Source organism: Prionailurus bengalensis, chromosome A1 (genome assembly GCF_016509475.1).
Source record: "Prionailurus bengalensis isolate Pbe53 chromosome A1, Fcat_Pben_1.1_paternal_pri, whole genome shotgun sequence".
Taxonomy (NCBI): Eukaryota; Metazoa; Chordata; class Mammalia; order Carnivora; family Felidae; genus Prionailurus; species Prionailurus bengalensis.
The window spans coordinates 10,338,263-10,357,630 of NC_057343.1; the positions used below are offsets into that span (position 1 = coordinate 10,338,263).

The window sequence follows — 19,368 nt, forward strand, 5'->3', positions numbered from 1 at the left end:
GACTTGAGCTGAAATCAAGAATTGAGCACTTAACTGACTTAGCCACCTGGGTGCCCCAATAATCTTTCCATTTAATTGCATTCTTCTTAAAATGCTTATTTATTTACTGATTTATTTTTTGAGAGACAGAGAGAGCATGTGTGCACATGAGGGAGGGGCAGAGAATGAGAGAGAGAGAGAGAGAGAGAGAGAGAAAGAGAGAGACAGAGAATCCGAAGCAGGCTTCACGGCCCGGAGCCTGATGCGGGGTTTGAACTCATGAACCATGAAATCATGACCTGAGCTGAAGTCACATGCTTAACCGACTGGGCCACCCAGGTGCCCCAGACATTCAAACACCAAAACTCGAGATAATTGGTAATTTCTCAAACATTAGTTGCAGCATGGAATCTGAAGCCATATCAGTGAATTTTGTACTGTGTTACGTTAAAACTCATTGGTCTTTTACTTTGAATAGCACTTTCTAAAACCCATTCATGATTTTGTAACATCATACACAAGTCATTCGGAAAATACCGTCTCACGGAAGTAGGCGCGTCTTCCCAACGTTGACATGCGTCAGTATAGGCTTTCAGAAAGAAAATTACATTTCTTAATACCACCTTTGATCTCATGGAAAAGTCTTTAAGGATCGGGAGGCTACTAGGCTCATGGTGGCAGACATGAGTTTTCCAAAATTCAAGTTTCATGTCAAAGCCTGAATTTTATCGTTGGCAACGAATGCCATCCGTTATTTTTCCCTGGAAGTGACAGACTCACTTTGTTTCTTTTTGAGAAAATGTGTGCCCGGTCCCCGAGGTTGAAGAGCCATGGTTTGTCAGTCTATCAACTAACAATGGTATTGTGCAGGGGGAAAAAAACAAGCATCCGGTTCAGTGATCACACGAATGCTTTTTCTTGAGAGGATGTCAGAGTTTGATATATAGGAGAAGTCCTTTGACACCACACCTCAGTTTCGCCACACAAAATATCAAAAAGGCATGTACTCAGGGCGTCATTTAATAAGATTAGTAATTCGTACTGTTCCGTTAAGCGGTAACTTGGCTTTTGTGTTGCCGTTACCACTGCCTTGATTAGCGCTGAGCCAATACAATAGCACTTTGACCCGTGCTGCTTTTCACCATTGGTGGAAATTCAACACAGATTAAAAAGCAAATAACATGTTAGTGTTGTCACAGAAAGTTTTGAGAGCTGCGTGAACTAATCGTCTTGAGAATTGAACAAAATGTTATTTAACGAGAAGTAATGCCTGTAAAGCCCTTGGCTGAGTACCTGGTGTATACGTGTTTATTAAAAATTAGCTATGACTATTAGGCTGTTGATTCTGTGAGGGTGTAGCTCTCAGTAATAATGGTAGTAATGATGAACTTCCATTTGTTTCTCTTACCAATTCGCTCCTCTGGCCGATCTCTGTTTTAGTTCATTGCTCTGTCCGTCTCCTTCTGTGGTCTCTTCGCTCCAGCCAATAGCTGTTCACCCACGAGAACTGGATGGTTGATCTGCCCTCTGTCACGTCTTCACAGTGATCCCTTCTCTTCCTGCTGCTGCCACCCTGGTTAAAGAGCACAACTTTGTGGAAAGAAACTGCCACCAAAGGCAGTTCTGGCTGTTGGGGTTTGACCTGCCTGAGATTCACTTTACCGCTCTGCAAAGCGAGAAGAATGGCCCTTTTATGTATATTTTTTTGTGAGGGTTAAATGAAGTCACATAGTTGAAAGTAATTATATTAGTTTCGGGTGTGCTGTTTAGTTTTTTTTTTTTAACCATTCTTTCTGCTTTTCCTTCCTCTCTCCAATTCATCCAAAATGTTACCGTTGAATTAATTTTTTCACAGCATAGCCCTTTCATGAAATCAGGACACAACACACATGAACAGGGAACATTACGTACCGGGTTTTCTGACAGCGGTTGCAGACTTAGGACACAAGACAGGCCTTAGGAGCTACGGTGTCATGGTGGAGGGTTTTGTCATTACCACTGAAACACCTTTCCCATCTCTCCACTGCCCTTCCTGTGACACTCAGCGGAAGGTCAATCTCCTTAGCATGGCATTTAACGTCCTCCTCAAGGCAGCCCGAACTGGCTTCTCCTTCATATTCCCTATGTGCCGGCCAAACCAAACTCCTCAGTCTTTGAACTCGTAGCTCCCAGCTTCCATGTTACTGCCCGCCCTGTTCTCTCTGTTGCAACGCCCATCTCACCTTCTCTCGCTGCAGACAGCCCCTTTGACCCTTAACCCGCAGTTCAACTCCCCGTGTGCGAGACCTTCTTCCGCCCCGCAGGTGGATGTGCTAACTTTCTCCCTGCATTTCTGTCATACTTTGTTCAGATGCTTCTTAGAGTGCTTTCCATATTCTACATAAGCTCATGGCTACTCATGCGCATCTCGGTCCTCTCCACCAGACTGTGATCTCCCCAGGAAACACGTTTCTCTTCCCAACCTCAGCAGGTCCTGTGGGGGCCTCCTACCTGCCATTACTCTCTGACATGTTTATTGATGGATAAGTGAAGAAGAATTGTGTTCGTTTTGTTGAGTTTATTAACCAGGATCCTACACCTGGAAGCAGCTGTTGTAAAAGAAATGACTGTTTATTGGCAACAGCACCCAAAACACCAACACATTTCATGTAAGCTGCTGTGCATTTATGACCCACACCTTCTGTTCTTTTTTTTTTTTTTTAATTTTTTTTTCAACGTTTATTTATTTTTGGGACAGAGAGAGACAGAGTATGAACGGGTGAGGGGCAGAGAGAGGGAGACACAGAATCAGAAGCAGGCTCCAGGCTCTGAGCCATCAGCCCAGAGCCCGACGCGGGGCTCGAACTCACGGACCGTGAGATCATGACCTGGCTGAAGTCGGACGCTTAACCGACTGCACCACCCAGGCGCCCCCACACCTTCTGTTCTTAATAAAAGTCTTAATAAAAGCACCACATAGCTTTTATTTATTTATTTATTTATTTATTTATTTATTTATTTATGTTTTCTTCATTTTCTTTCATTAATTTCTGGTAATTTCTAACAAATAGGGTTGTATCTCCTTGGTTACATTTATTACTAGGTATTTTATTCTTTTTGATGCAATTGTAAACGGGATTGTTTCTCTTTCTGATGGTTAATTATTAGTATATAGAAACCCAACAGATTTTTGTATACTTATTTTATATCCTGCAACTTTACTGAATTTTTTTTATTAGTTCTAAGCTTTCTGATGGAGTCTTCAGCGTTTTCTACATTTAATATCCAGTCGTCTGGAAATAGTCTGGATCCCACTGTTGGTGGGAATGTAAGCTGGCACAGCCACTATGGGAAACAGTATAAGGGTTCCTCAAAAAAGTAAAAATTCAACTACCATAGGATTCAGCAACTCTACTTCTGGGTATTTATCCAAAGGAAATGAAAACCAATTGGAAAAGGTATCTGCACCCCAATGTTCATTGCAGCATTATTTACAATAGCCAAGCTATGGAAAAAACCTGTGTCCACTGATAGGTGAATGGGTAATGAAAAAAGAAATAATAAAGAATATTATTCAGCCACACAAAGGAATAACATCTTGCCATTTGCAACAACATGGATGGACTTTGGGTAAATAAGTCAGACAAAGACAAATACTGTATGATCTCTTTTATATGCAGAGACTAAAAAATATATGTATATATAAAAAAATAAACAAGCTCATAGATGGAGAGAATAGATCGGTTTCCAGAGGTAATGGGTGGGGGATAGGAGACATGAGTGAATTATTATTATTATTATTATTATTATTATTTTAGTTTAAATAAATCGACTATTAAGAATGGATCCTAGAGGGGCGCCTGGGTGGCTCAGTGGGTTAAGTGTCCGACTTTGGCTCAGGTCATGATCTTGTGGTTCACGGGTTCGAGCCCCAAGTTGGGCTCTGTGCAGACAGCTCAGAACCTGGAGCCTGCTTTGTGGATTCTGTCTCCCTCTCTCTCTGCCCCTCCCCCACTCGTACTCTGTCTCTCTCTCTCTCTCTCTCTCTTTCAAAGAAAAAAAAAAGAATGGATCACAGAGGAGATAAAATATACTTAAATTGCTTCAAAAAAACTCAAACGCAGACACTTCCCGTTGCTCATGTTGATACAGCTATTAGGAGCAATCCCTAATCTTACTGAAAACTGGAGGATATGTGATTCCAGAAAGAAGAACAAAAGAACAAAAGCAGATGATCTACTTCTGTTCAGAAGTTTATAGGAGGTAGCCTTTTCTTTTTTTTTTTTTTTTTTTCCTTCAGAGAAGGGTTTGTACCACACGGTATCTTCAAAAGAACAGAAAATCCAATGGTAATAGCCTTGGATTGGTGGGCTTGTCCTGGGGGCCTGCTGAGACCGTAACTTTTATTTCCTGGATCTTGGTTCAGGGCTGTTGGTTTGTTAAGAATCCTGCGGATAAGCCTCTTGGGCTAAAAGTCTTGTTTGGAAGTCTGGCTTGATAGGTTTCACCTATGGCTTTTGAATAGCTTTGGAAGCAAAGTGAGACTGGCTCCTCTAGGGCTTTGGAGAGGCCCCCTTATTTGTGTTATCAGGGTGTTCCTCTTGAGCACCTGCTGCAGGGGGAGGTTGTGGCCACTGGATCTACTCTGAACCACGAAGTTTCTTGCTGTGTGTCTCTTCTTCCTGTCTTACACTTCTCCCACAGGGAATAAAGATTCTCTTGCTTCCCTAAAGCTTAAAGCATCAGGTGAAGTGACGCGTTGCTCTCCTGTTACCAGGTGTGCACGGATTCCGGGGACGACTGGCATGACTGGCCAGGTGGTTACATCATGGGTCTGATTTACAATGGCCTTATGTCCTAGAGATCCAGTTTTGGACATTCTAGTCCACTGTCAGACCCTAGGCTTGATTTTAGGTTTTTGAAAAGAATCCCTAAGGCCACTTCTCTGTGTGCGAAGAAAACGGCTCTCCTGAAGGTGAGAGGGCCCTAGAGCGGAGAGTTGGAATCTGTCCCTTGGTCTTTGCTGCTATGGGAACTTGCAAGCCGTGGGAGAGAGGTAGCAGACGGGGAGAGGGCTGGGCACGAAGCCTGGGCCACCCTATGGCCGCTTCACAGCCCACCAAACTTCTTTAGACTGATCTGCTTTGTGCGTGTTGTGTCTCTGCCTGGGACGCCTTTCCTCCTTTGCTCAGCCCAGGATCCTAGGTCTCCTTTAAGACCCTGCACAAGTCACTTTGGCCTTACTGATGGATTCCCATGGCCACCATTTTGTTTTCCCCTCTGTATGTTCCAAAGTGTTTCCATCCACCTGTACTGTAGCACTTATCACAGGGCAAAAAAATTACTTAGGAACATTTTTATCTCCCTAACTGGACTGTGAGTTTGTGCTCAATGCCATGTTTTATGCTTTGCATCCAAAGCCTTAGCAATGGACACGTGGGCTAAAAACCATTCACTATCAGTTAAATGAACGGATTCTGGCATCTGGGTCTATAGTTAGTATAAGCTCAGAAACCATCTGTTTGGAGCTTGCTTATTAGATTATTTGGCTATCTATGGTTTTATGCATAGGTCTTTATATTCTTCTGTGGAATTTAGAAAATTCTTTTAAAAATTACCAGACTGTTTTAATTATGTTGTAACAGGCCCTCCTCCCCAGAAAGAGGGGACTCCTTGCTTCATTCCCGCACAGGGGAGGGGCATACTTTCAGGGGTCAGTATGGGGGTGGCATCTGGAATTAAGATGCGTGACCCCCAGGAAGACAAGAGAGAAGGCATGCTCTTTTTTTCATATTACAATCTTAGAGTTTACGAGATTTACGCGTTTGCATGGAGAGTGGTCCCCTTACAGTTGGTGTTTCAAATAGAAGAGGCACTGAGGCAAGGGGTGCCTAACCACGTATCTGTTAGTGTCCTCATGAGCACATTTTGTTTCAGTTAACTTTCAACTTGTTTTTGGGAGAGGGAACTCCCAGGAAGTCCATTTATCATATGACCAGAGTAAGTGAAAGGTAATCCTTTTTAAAATGTGAGTTATGGAGCTTTGTAACGTGCCATTTATCTATGTCTACTGTGGAACGGAAGAACACTGGGGCAGATTTGTTACTTAAACAGAGTGTGCTCCCTGTTGTCTTTGGGGCTCCATTTCCCACACCTTGTTCCCGCACACAAAATACTCTCACGGGGTGCATTTTGACGAGAACGTTGATTGAGCACTTAAGAATTGCCTGTTATGAAACGTGGAGTAGGTATTTGAACACATACCTGGTAAGTAAGCTGCTTAATTATCAAACTTCTGTTCTTTTTTTTTTTTTTTGGTTTTTTTTTTCCAACGTTTTTTATTTATTTTTGGGACAGAGAGAGACAGAGCATGAACGGGGGAGGGGCAGAGAGAGAGGGAGACACAGAATCGGAAACAGGCTCCAGGCTCCGAGCCATCAGCCCAGAGCCCGATGCGGGGCTCGAACCCACAGACCGCGAGATCGTGACCTGGCTGAAGTCGGACGCTTAACCGACTGCGCCACCCAGGCGCCCCCAGGCTTCTGTTCTTTTTAAACACATCTTGTTTTGATACTCAATATCAAATACATGTGGCGGGATGTTTTCTCGGAAGAACGCTGAACAGCTGTGGACGCTGGAAACCTTCTAGAACTTTTGACCAGGCAGGTTTTAGAAGATAAAAGGGATCGAGGCAGTCAACCATGAATTTGAAAAGAAGCTTCACTAAAAAAAAAAAAAAAAAAAAAAAAAAAAAAAGGAAGGATTCTTACATGTCTCTTTTTGTAAAAATAGTTATTGACATGTAGCCACAAACCCCGGCTGAATAACAAGATCGCGCCATTTGCATTCACGCAAAATGGACGACACACAAGGTATTCAGTTTCCAGTTTCAAGAAGTCCGTACGAACCAGAGAGAAAACCTACAGTCTCTAAGCGTCCTTGTTAAAGCACTGGCAGCAGGTGTCGCACGATGGGCAAACAACAATATTATCCTAACGCATTCAAGGCTAAGCCCCACAATGGTCTCCACTTTTATAAGGCTCAACACAACAAGCATTTATTCAGCACCTGCTTCGCTATCATCCTAACACCTTACTTGTATTCCCACCACCTGGCACCGGTCTTCACTTAACGTTTAGCGAGTGGGTGAACGTGGCCCGTCCGTGTGGAAGGTGCCGGTGTGCTTAGCACCGTTGCAGGCACAGAGTAGGCATCCAAAAAATAGGATGAGGTATGAATGAAAACACCCACACAGGCTTCAGGAGGTCATGGTCTAATCTCAGGTGTGTGATGGGCACTTGGTCCTGTATGCTTTCTAGGAGAGAGAAAGGAGTCAAGGCTTGGGGCAGGCACAAAGCAGTGAAGAACCATTAGAGGGGATTCAGAGTCCTGGGTTATTGCTTTCCTCCTCTGCCCACCACACGGCACAAGGGGGCCAGACCTGGCCAGGGCTTCCACGTCTCCTGGCTGGGGAGAGAAGCCCCTGAACAGTCCCATGGGGACAAGAGGGTCTCTCCACATGAGGCTTACACGCGACACTCCACTTCTCTGTATATCAATTTTCATCATACGTTTTGAAAAAAACTACACCCTCCCTCTTCCATTACGGTGAACCGCTTAAAATTACATTTACACGAAATTACATTTACACAAACTTCTGTTGAAAGCCAAATTCCAGGCCTAAGCTCTTGGCCAAAGCCCATTAAAGGGGGATATTAAGTAAATTAGTTGAGCTGATTAAAAACACCTTCATCAAAGTAGAACACTGGTGCCAACAATATTAAGAGTTGAATTATTGATTTTTTTTTTTTAATGGCCGATGGTACATTAGCAGGGAGGAAAAAGTCCTTCTCCTTTCCTTCCTTTCGCCCCCCTCCCCCCCACTTCTCCCGTCCCCCACTTTGGGAGCGAGAAGGGTAACTACTGACCTACTCCTGGAGATCCCGGAAAGGGAGGTGACGGAGAAGGGGCAGGGGGGACAGGAAGGCAGAAGATGGGGTCCAGGTAAGGGAAAAGAGGGAGAAAAGGAGTGGAGACTAACGGCCGGAGGGAGCAGAGGCTAGGGTCGCTGCGGAGGTGCAGCCACCTCTACCCACACCGCGTCGCGGGACCCCGGGCACAGCCGCGGGCCAGGCAGGCGCTGGAACGGGCACGGGGACGCTCCCCAAGCCGGCCGCCAGAGGGCGCGACCGGAGCCGGCGCGGCGGAGCCCGAGGAGGGAGGAGGGGAGCCGGCGGAGAAGGGTCAGCCGCGGCGGCAGGGGCGGCAGCGGTAGCGGCGCAGCTCCGCTCCCCGCGCGTCTCCCGTCCCCGCGCTCCAGCAGGGCGCACGGTCCCCGCCGCCGGGATGCTGCCGCCCGCCGGCCGCGGCCGCCGCCGCCTCGCACTCCCGGCGCTGCTCTCGCTCCTCACCTGCTCCCTGGGTAAGTAGCGGGCGGCCCGGGCGCGCACGGGAGAGGCGTGGGCTTCCCGGGCGCTGCCGCCCGCGCCCCGCGTCCGCGCGCGGGAGGAGGCGGCGGGCGGCCCAGCCCTGCCCCGCGGGCGCCCGCGTCCCGCCGTCCCGTCCCCGCCGCGCCGGCGGCAGCGCCCCCTCGCGGCGTCCGGGTGGGGGGGGATCCGGCTCTCCGGGACCCCGGGGCGCGCCGCGCCCGGCCCCTTTCGGCTCGCTGGGTCCCGCCGCCGCCCCGGCCCCGCTCGCGTCTGCCCGCCTCCTTCCGCCGGGAGCTGGCGGCCGGCCGAGCCGGGAGGGCGAGGCGCTCACCCCCACAGGAAGCGCTGAGTAAATGTGCAACTGCGAGAAACTTTGAGAGGAGGGAAGCGGCGGCCGCGGTCCCGCCCCCCTGCCTTCCGCCCGCGTCCCGCCTGCCCCGCGCGCCCCGCTCGCCCCGCGCGGGCGCCGCCGGCTGGAGGCGAGCGGGTGGCCCGGCGTCCGGGCCGCTCGCTCGTCGCGCACCCCGGCGCCCCGCGGGCGGGGGCGAGGGACGGTGTCCCCCCCACGTCCGCGGGGTCTTCCGGCCGTGCCCTGGTCTCCCGGGCTGAGACGCCAACTTGGCACCAGCCCCTTCTACGGAGTCCTGGGCCAGCAAGGGAGGATCGGGGTGCCCGGCTGGGCCCTCAGTGTGTGCGGTCGTGGCGTGGGGGAGGCGGTGGGGACGCTCCCCAATCTTGGGTCGCTATGGGGGAAAATCAGAGAACACTTCTGGAGACGATGCTTGTCGGGTCTGCTGCTGCCGTAATGCCCCTTCCCTTTTTTCCTCCCGTTCTCCTCGCAAGGGTATTTTCTCCACCGTATCGTAAAAGGATGGGGCAGAAGTTAAAAAAAAAAATCACCGTAATGGACGTGTATGATGAGACTTGTTCAAGGTTGAAAGCTTGGGGGAAGAATTGCTCCCTTTTCTGTGTTCTCAGGGTTATTGTCCTCTAACCCGGACTTTTGGGTTTCCAGTCGGTTAAAAGGCAGTAATTTCAGATTTTTAGAAATGGCAGAATGGTCCAACTTAGGAAAAGACGTAGCGTTATTGCACATTGCTTTTTGGTAGCCCACTGGAACCTTTTACAGCACGTTTTTAAATTTGGATTTAAACTCTTCGAATAGGGGCCTTATTTGCGTCCCCGCCCCCGGCATTTCTATAGGTGCTCACTACGTGTGGGAAAATCTAGTGAGATTAATTGTTAATTAATTGTTCACATGCATGATTAAGTAAGCAACAATGCAATTAAAAGCATTCGGGCACCTTGGGCAGAGAAAGCTGTAATTGACGGTGGTGAGCAACTAAACTTGGAGATCTGCTTCAGTGGAAGAATGCATCGCTGGCCGGGGCAGCCCTGGGGGAAGGGGAAGTTGGAGGGGTGGGAGGTTGACTAGGTGACTCTTGGCTGCATCACTTGGCTTGCTGCCTGGGAGTTTTGCACCTAAGCAAATGGGGTGGGTGGTAGCCGAAATTGGCATTCTATTTATAGCACTGCACTTTATAATGCTGTACTGGGGATATAATATTTGTATATAATATATTCAATATATGGGCTGAAACACATTTAAATGTATTGCTTCACGTATCTATTTTGCACTGCACTTAAGGGAATAGCTGCACTGCCCAAACTTGATAGTACGTTAAAGGACAGTCAGAATGAACCAGAATGTCAACACATTTTTAGAGATGTCTATTAACATTGTGAAGTTGTCAGATAAGCACAATAAATAAGACGTAAAACCTATTAAAAGGTCCCTGGGAGACATTTGGCTCTGTGAACTGGCTTTCATGGATTTCAAGAATACAGGAAGCTGTGTTCTTCGAGGTCTGAAGTAAATCACGGGTTCAGTTTATTGAGCTCTGCTTTGGTGGCGTTGGGGGAGCACCAAGACGTAAAAAGATGCGGTGCCCGCTCTGTAAATCTCGGAATCAGGAATCTTGGAATCTTGCTAAAACGAGAGATTATGACAGGAGTTCTGACGCATGTGAACAATCCTGATGGGTGAAAAATACTCTAAATATCCCCTTAGAAGTTTGGCCTGGGTATATATAGTTTAGTTTTCCCACAAACTGTAGCATATTCATTTGAGTTTTCAGAGAAGAGTCAATATAGAAAATTTATTTTAAATCCATATGATTATACAGATCAAATTCACTGTAACTTCAATTCTAAAGTCCAGTGCCAGTTCTAGAATCAGATTTATTCACACCTCTGCGCCAGCCGCTGTGTGGCTTCTAGTGAGTTTGAGCTCAGTTTTCTCCTAGAAAACAGGAGGCATAGACTAGATAAAATACCAGAACTTTGCCATTTCTTACAGTTTTAACAGACTGATCTATTGTGGCAGAGACTGCTCTCTGCTTACCCAGTAACCCTTGGTTCTTTCTTTTCCAGACTAAGAAAGCCCGTTAGATAATCAGGAGTGTCACCTGACTGCATTTGGAGATAGGGTCTCCAAGGAGTATAATTAGGGTTAAATGATGTCATAAGGGTGGGGCCCAAATCCAACAGGGCCTGTGTCCTTATCGTCCTTATCCTTCTTGGAAGAGGAAGGGACACCAGGGATGCATACAGAGAAAAGGCCATGTGAGGACACCGTAAGAAGACTGCTACCTACAAGCCAGGGAAAGGGGTCTCCGCAGAAACCAACCCCATTGGCACCTTGATTTGGGACTTCTAGCTTCCAGAACTGTGAGGAGTAAATTTCTGCCGTTCGAACCACCCAGTCTGTGGTTTCTGTTATGGCAGCTCTAGCTGACTAATAATACAGGGAGTGAGGGAAAGGGTGGAGGAATGTGGTGGCGGGGGCGGCAGTGGCAGTGTGGAGAAAACACATTTCTCAGTGGCCCTTGCAAAGCAGGGTTAGCCACTGAGTTATCTATTGAGATTTTTGGGTGGGTCTCTTGGTAATGGCGGCTGACCCAGCTCGGATGCTGGCTTTTTTTAAATTGCATTTTTTTTTTTTTTTGCCTTTGTTTCATCTTCCTTCCCATTGTCTGTAAATCTGATGGCTGGAGCCGTGGTGGCCATCTTGTGACCATGAGGTGACCTTGAAGACAGAAGCGAGCAGTAAGGACAGTATAGCAGAAAGGATAACACCACCTGGGTGCGAGATGGATGTGGGACACCATGCCAGTCCTGGGTCACTTATTTCCGGACTTGTTGGGCATGATATTAAAAATAAACCCCTGTCTTCTTTAAGCCTCAGTTGTTTGGGTTTTCGATTACACGCAGCCAGCCTAATCCTAATCGATAACATCTGTGAAGAAGCTCATTTGAACCAATGGTAAAATAAGATACTTTTATCTTTCTTTTTTTTTAATGTTTATTTATTTTTGACAGAGAGAGAGCGAGAGAGAGAGAGAGCATGAGCAGGGGAGGGGCAGAGAGGGAGACACAGAACAGGCTCCAGGCTCTGAGCTGTCAGCACAGAGCCCCACGTGGGGCTCGAATTCACAGACCGAGCGATCATAACCTGAGCCGAAGTTGGACACTCAACCGACTGAGCCACCCAGGCGCCCCTAACTTTTATCTTTCTTTTTTTTTTTTTATAATTTTTTTTTTCAACGTTTATTTATTTTTGGGACAGAGAGAGACAGAGCATGAACGGATGAGGGGCAGAGAGAGGGAGACACAGAATCGGAAACAGGCTCCAGGCTCTGAGCCATCAGCCCAGAGCCCGACGCGGCTCGAACTCACAGACCGCGGGATCGTGACCTGGCTGAAGTCCGACGCGTAACCGACTGCGCCACCCAGGCGCCCCTAACTTTTATCTTTCTTATCCCTGTTTCTCCTCTTTATGATTCAGGATTGTATTTCTTAGCATCTGCCAAAGGTAGGGATGATTTTTCATTCTGGTCCAGTTCTTGCTCAGATTCTTTTCACTGCAGTGAATTAGACGTTTTGGGACACCAAGAATCAGACCTGATCCCAGGTGTTTTTATTGTTATTTTTATTTTTATATATTTTTAAACCCTCTTATTTCTTATAACAGATATGACTGATACAGGTTTTACCCATCTGGATGGGTAGTCTGGGCCTCAAGTTGGTGCAGCCCCCTTGGTCACAGACTTGACCCAAGGGCATTTGCCTAGAGCCAATAGTCAAGCTCTTTAACTGGGGGCATATAAGGGGCGGGGGGGAAGAGCAACTGTTTCAGGTGGGATGGCCAGGGTGGGGAAGAGCTGTCCTGACCCTTCTGTCAACTTTTGTTAACTTGCTCTGAGGCAAGCATCGTAGGCCCAGTACTTGAGCAAGTCCTGGTAATTGACCTCATTTGGACGACGAAGGGCCAGGTGGTTTGTTTTTCTTTTCATTAGAAACATTATAAATCAGGCATAATTTCTAGGCACAAAGGGATTATTTGTGGGGAATTTGCAAATGTTCTAGATTTTGCCCCTTTGTAACATACGGGTGATTCATCTTTGGTGTTGCCAGATTCTTGCTTAAGAACAGTGTACAGGAGCATTAATTCCATCTTTCCCAACACAAAGGAAAAATTCTAGGGAGTGTCAGAGGTTCATCAGATCTATTACTGATTAAGAGTCGCCCTTGATTCCGTATTTCAAAGCTCTCTCCACAAGGCCACTCCCAGAGAAACCCGATTCGGTGCAGGCGCTGATTTGCACTACTAGAAAATGTCAACAGTAGTATTGAAAGAAAGACCTGTCCTCGAAATTTTTGTCCGTTTATTCAAAAACTGTCGAGTATCTCCATATGTCAGGCACTGAGGATATCGCAGGAAGGAGACAGATCTGGTCTGGCTTTCCCCCCGTGGAACTTGCAGTCTCGAGGGGAAGGAACATTATGCGGAGACAAATTGCACTGTGCTCAGTGTGGCAGAGGAGTTCGGGGTGCTGTGGGAACGCGTGTCTCAGGAGGGTCTTTAGCCTGGAGTTTGGAGTCCTGTTTCTCAACAGAGGGCGAGCTTGCCCCTGGGAGAACACTTGTCAAGGGCTAGAGACTTTCTGGTGGTCACAGGGATGATTTGGCAGGAAGGGTTAGGGTCACTGGCCTCTGAGCTCGCGGTGCGGTTGAGCAATCCTAGTGCCCGGGACCACCTCCCCCTGCCCAGAATCAGCGATCGGTCTAGTGTCAACGGTGCCAGGTGCCAGGTTGGGGAACCTTGGAGCTGGGGCTCAAGGAGAGCTTCCTGGAGGAGGGGACATCAGAGCTCAGACTGGAAGGGGAAGCAGAAATCCGTTAAATGAAGGACGGGGGTACGCGTGGCAGGGGAAAGAGCTTGGTGCCCAGAGAAACACAGTGCAGAACCGACTGGGGCTGGAGAGATCGGGAGAGGGGCTGGGAAGATCAGTAGGGGGTCACACAATGCAGCCTCTTGCAGATGAGGGTAAGGACTTGGGACTTTGTCCTTAGAGCAGTGGGAAGTGGCTGAAGGGCTGTCCTAGGAGAGTGACATGATTTAACTTCGCAGTTTGAGAAACTCACTTTGGTTTTCCTACGGAACAGGAATTAAGAGGCGGCCAGCGGGGACGTGTGGGACCAGTGAGGAGGCTGTTGGAATCGACCACGGGAGGGATGATTAACACTCTCCAAGACACGGCGATTGATGGGTACAGTGGGCTGAGAGGAAGGCGGGGGTCACGCATGAATCAGGTTTCTGTCATGAGCTGTGGGCGGCTCCTGGTGCTGTTTACTGATACAGGCGCTAATGGAGAAGGACCAGATTTAAACAGGTTTTTTTCTTTTTATTGTAGCTAAATAACATGAAATTTCTCTTAACCATTTGTAAGTGTACAGTTCTGTGGCATTAAGTACCCAGACGTTTTTCTAAAATTTAATTTTAGAGGGAGGTGAGGATGACGAGTTTAGTTTGGACAAGTTGAGTTTGGGGTGCGTGTGAGATAGTCAGGTTCCATGTGAGGTGGGCAGTTAGATTTGTGGGTCTGGAGCTCATAGGAGAGCTTGGCTGTGGAGAGATATGGCAGCAGTTGGAATATATATATGTATAATATATGCTATATATGCTATATATGATATATGATATATATGATATGATATAATATACATATATTGTATATAATATGTACATATGTATATGTATATATACATATAATGTACATATAATGTATATGTAATATGTACATATAATATATATGTAATATGTACATATAATATATATGTAATATATACATATATATATATAATATACATACACACACATATTTTTTTTTTTTAAAGAGGAGAGTCTTAATTGGTAAAATAAATCCATTTAAGCTTTTACTCAAAATGTGTGGATATCCAAGATTTGGTAGAAGCTGGGGAAGAAAATAGTCTTTATCTGTGTGATGTAAAGCTGCAGGCTTATCCAAAAAAAAGAAAAAGAAAATGAGTGAAAGCATCATCAAATAAGATTTGAATGTATCTCAATTACAGCGGTGCCTTTTTCTCCTAGGGATAGGGCTTCTTTTCACTCCTAAAAGAATATTTTATGATCTGAAAAGGTGATATGTTTTAGTTTACATCATTGCTTGCCGTAAGAAGCCCAAGGCTCTTTGCATGTCATGCTGAATTTATCTTCTCCAAATCCTTGAGGGCGGATATGCTGGAGCTTGTGCTTCGTTGATGAGGTGAAGGGAGTGAAGGAAGGCACGTGGCCAAGGCCTGTTGGAAGAATTGCCCCTTTCCATTCCTTGGTGTCTGTCCACCTGTGCACCCCAGTGTGTCAGACTTCACACAGGAGAATCACCTCAGGGTCTTGCAGAGTTCCCTTTGTGAAGGGCTTTTTTGTTAAAATGCAGCTTATGGGGTCCTGGCTCCAGATTTTTCTCATATCAGAAGATCTGAGGTGAGGCCTCTGGATTTGCAGTTGTATCCAGGCCCCAGATAAGTTGTGTGTGTCGGCGGGTGCAGGAACCCTGCCTGGCCCACCCCAGGACCAGATACAAACTGGGGACTCTTACTGGGTGGCTTTCTTGCGTATCTGCAGAATGTAAAGTTAATGGCTGGTTGCTTTGTCTTTAAAATGAAATAAGGAGCTGCTTTGGAGAAAGTGCAGCGTGGAATCGAGGCCCGTATGCCCCGGTCAGGTATTTCTTCTCCTTGGGAAAGGAACCAGAAACCCCAGAATTCAAACTGAGCTGTCTTTCTCTGGTTCCACCATCATTTGGGAGGTTTCCAAGGGCTACTGGGCGGGGGGGGGGGCTGTAGTGTGGGGAGCGTGAGTCTCAAAAGCTAGAGCAGTGCATTGTGAGAACAAAGGTTTTTGGACAATTGACAGGTTTCTAAGGTGTTAGAGCCTCTCAGACTGTAGGTACCATGGATTCAGTGGTACGGACAGGAAGGGCTTCTGGAACCACTTTTTGTGTCATGAAAATAAGATACCCCACGTTTCAGCTTACGTTGTGTTTGTATAAGTCAGCCGCAGGGTTAACCGTTCACCACTGCTCTTACAATGTGAAGGAATCCTACGAGGTGCTGATTTTTCGGTGGTGGAGTTTATTCTGGAGTGGGTGGTATGACCAGAGATCCTTCTGCCCCTTACCTGTGACTCAGCCCGTGAAACATGCTTTTTGAGGGTGGTGTTTGGAGCCTCTCTCCCAAAACTCTGTCTGAATTGGAATTTTCTTCCACATCCTGAGTGGCATATGGATTTTCACATTATTTGTTTAAATGAGATATGAATCAAAGAAGCAAATGATCTTTTCTTTCCTAAAATATACAGTTATTTCCTCTTTTCTTCCCTTCTGTTTTACTGTCCTTCCTATAAATATGTTTACCCTTTGGCACAGAGAGTATATTGGCCCTTGGCCAACTTTGGTGCCAAGGGAAGAAAAATTTGTATTCCAAACTCCATTTTCCCATTGACTTCTTTGATAAAACAGGAGATGGGTTTCAGATGGAGCAATGTCGAATGGGGGTAGGTGGTGGCTCAAAAGAGGACTGTCGCGCCTCTGTGCTCACTGCCACACTCGGGGGGGAGCCAGGCCCCCTCCTCCGTCACTTCTCTCAACTGGCTGATCACCTTGTAAGTGGTGCAGAACCCATGGAATGGGGCACAGGGGTTCCCTGCCCCTGAGTGTTGTCCACCTGTCTGCTTGCAGAATTGTGCTTGGCAGCCTCCAGTGCTGTGTGTCTCTCTTCCTGAGTTTGCTACTTGGCATCTGAGCAAAAGGCTCCATAGCTCTTCCCATAGGTCAGGTAATATCCTGAACCTGTACATGCACCGACTTATTTTCATTCTTGTTTAGTTTCCTCCCTTTTACAGGGACGGAGGCAGGGGCTCCGAGAGGCCAAGTCTCTGGCCCCATGTTGCTTGGCTACTAAGCGGCAGAGCCTGGATGCCACGAGGCGCGAGTCTAGATTCTGTGTATCTCTGACCAGCGTGCCGTGCTATTCTTTACGGTGGAGCCGGGCCCGGAGGCCCGGTCTCCTGCACTGCAAGCTCTTTCCCTTGTGCTTTGAAACTTTAAGGCGAGAACAGTTTAGAAGAACACCTTGTAAATCCTTGAACTACTGCCTTCTGTCTAGCTTCTCCTCTGTGCCTGGCCATTCCTTTTTGTCGTCTTTAGTTTTGTCCCTGAAATGTTGGCGTTGCCTCGCTCCCGTCTTTCCCATCCAGGCTTGTGGCTTTGGTTCCTTTGTACGGGGGGGACGCTGCCGGTGCCTCTCCTCTTGACCCCTGTGCCCGGCTCTGCACCTGGCTATGGGCCGCTGCTGGGTAGATCCACGGAGTGTCCTCAGCGCCTCAGGATATTGGGAACCGCACTGTTTTCCCACACATCTGCTTCCCTGCCTTATTCTCTAGCTTGTGAATGGCACCCCAGTGGACTCGGCCACTCCATCCGAATCCCGGACTCCCCTCCACTCCTTTCTCTCACTCACCAACCCCTCCGGACTCTCCCTTCCCCACCCATTCCATTGGTAGGATCTGTCTCAGCCTGTGCATTCTGCTTTGATATCTTCCAACACCTGCTTTTGCTCACAACCTGCTGTGCCCAGATGCTGCCTCGTCTGAATTCTGTCCCGTATCGTATCTCTCATTGCCTGCTCCATTAGCTTCTTAGCTGGCACGTTTGTGCCTTTTTTTGGTCCCCCCACAGCCCACCCAATAGGCTCCTCCAGAAACCTGTCTAAGGCACACATTTCAATGTGGCACTGCCTTTCTTAGAAGCTTCTCATAGCACTTAGGATAGAAGCAGACTCCCTAACGCTGACCCCTTTAATGACATGGCCCCTCCCCCTCCCGGATGTCCCTGCCCCAGCACTTCCATCCTCCTAGGTGTCCCTGCCCCAGTCACCCCCCTCCCCCAGGGTGTCCCTGCCCAGTCACCCCCCCCCCCCCCCCGAGGGTGTCCCTGCCCCAGTCACCCCCCCCCCCCCGCCCCCAGGGTGGCCATGCCCTAGTCTTTCCCTCCCCCAGGGCGTCCCTGCCCCAGTCACCCCCCCCCCCGCAGGGTGTCCCTGCCCCAGTCACCCCCCATCCCCCTAGGTGTCCCTGCCCAGTCACACCCCCTCCCCCAGGGTGTCCCTGCCCCAGTCACCCAAGCTTTCATGCAGAAGCCTCTTTCCAGGCCTCCTTGCTCTTGTAATTTGAAATCTCTCCTGCCTGGAATTTACTTCCTCAGGCACTGTGTCGAGCTTGCCCTAAGCAGTGCTTTCTTCCCTTTAAGCCTCCCCTTCCCTCTGCTGCCCTGCCTTGGGTAAGCTGCCCTCTGTCTCCACCCCAGGTGCTCCCTTGGGGACTCCCATCAGAACGACAGCCATTGGAGTGGACACTTGTATGCTTGGCTGTTGACCGAGGGACTCCTCTCTCACATGAGCTCCTTGGGCAGCTGCTTATTCGTCTTCCCCAGCTCCTGGCATATTGTGTGGCAGTCATACACTCTCTGATTTTCTGTTTAACAAATGAAAATATAAATTCATACTGCTAATGAGCTGCGAAGGCCCAAAGCACTCGGCATGTGCCAGGCCCCGTTGCGGAAACATAATGCTTGTTAAACCGTTGATCTTTGGCCACATGCCTGGGCTGGTTCTGTCCTCTGCCCATGGGGAGTGCCTGGGGCCCTTCATCCTCAGGCTGGGCGCTGGTGCCTCCAGGTGGGCGGATGGCTGCGGCCCAGTGTGGCCACGACCCCCAGGGACAGCAGATTGGTCTGAAAAGGCAGGCCCTGCCCCCTGTTGCTGGGTTGGGGTGCGATCCTTTCTGTCCCCTCTGCTGGCATGGATTATCTTCAAAGCAGGTAATTGGAACTAAGTAAATTGGCTGTGGGCTGTGTACCCTGGAGCTTAAGGCTTCCTCTCGAGGACCTGGAATTAAACCTGGAAAGCTCTGGGAAGCTGGAGCCACTGGGGGAGGAGCCACACTGGGTGAAGCCTTTTGTAAGTAGGTCACGGCAAGGAAAGTGAAGCCCCGCCGGCTCCCTCCCACAGCCTGGCGGAAGAAAAAGTGGGGCAGAGCCCGTGTGAGACCCTGAGCCCGCAGGGCCACCAGCTGCAAGCTTCCCGTGAGTGCTGTGGCTTTGGCCCGGATGGCGGAGAGGGCCACGCGGTTTCAGTCCCTCCCTCCAGGCTCCTGGGTAGGGCCGCGACCACCCACCACCTAGACACCGCCCAGACTGGCCCTAAGCGTGGTATCACCGGCAGCTTTATGGCCCCGTCCGCTGAGTTTGCAACATGTGGAACCGCACACTAAACGCTTTACGCAGTATCTCACTCGATCCCGCGTCTTAGTGTTTTTTGTTTTCGTTTTTGTATTTAATCTGGTTTTCTGTGATTGCCGTTCTTGGGAGAGTCTGGGAGGACAGTCCAGGGAACAGGAACAAAACGGAGTTAGGAGGTGCAGTCATCTTTCCTGCAGGGGCGTGGGGTCCCTGACTCCCAACCAGGAACAAGATAAGATAGTTGATTAGTGTTGCTTAAATGCCTTGCAATGAATTCCTCTCCAGTTTTCCGGCACTCCAGGGCTTAGGCTGGCCTATAA

At 48.4% G+C, this 19,368-nt stretch overlaps 1 protein-coding gene across 1 annotated transcript in view; it reads left to right on the forward strand.

Annotated features, from left to right (window-relative positions):
* Nucleotides 1-8,000: 8,000 nt before the first annotated feature.
* B3GLCT (beta 3-glucosyltransferase) overlaps nt 8,001-19,368 on the forward strand; it is a 120,152-nt gene continuing 108,784 nt past the window's right edge. Inside the window, exon 1 of the mRNA XM_043576345.1 lies at nt 8,001-8,380. Coding sequence (XP_043432280.1) covers nt 8,305-8,380 — 76 coding nt within the window. The 5' untranslated portion in view covers nt 8,001-8,304. The remainder of the gene's footprint in view (nt 8,381-19,368) is intronic.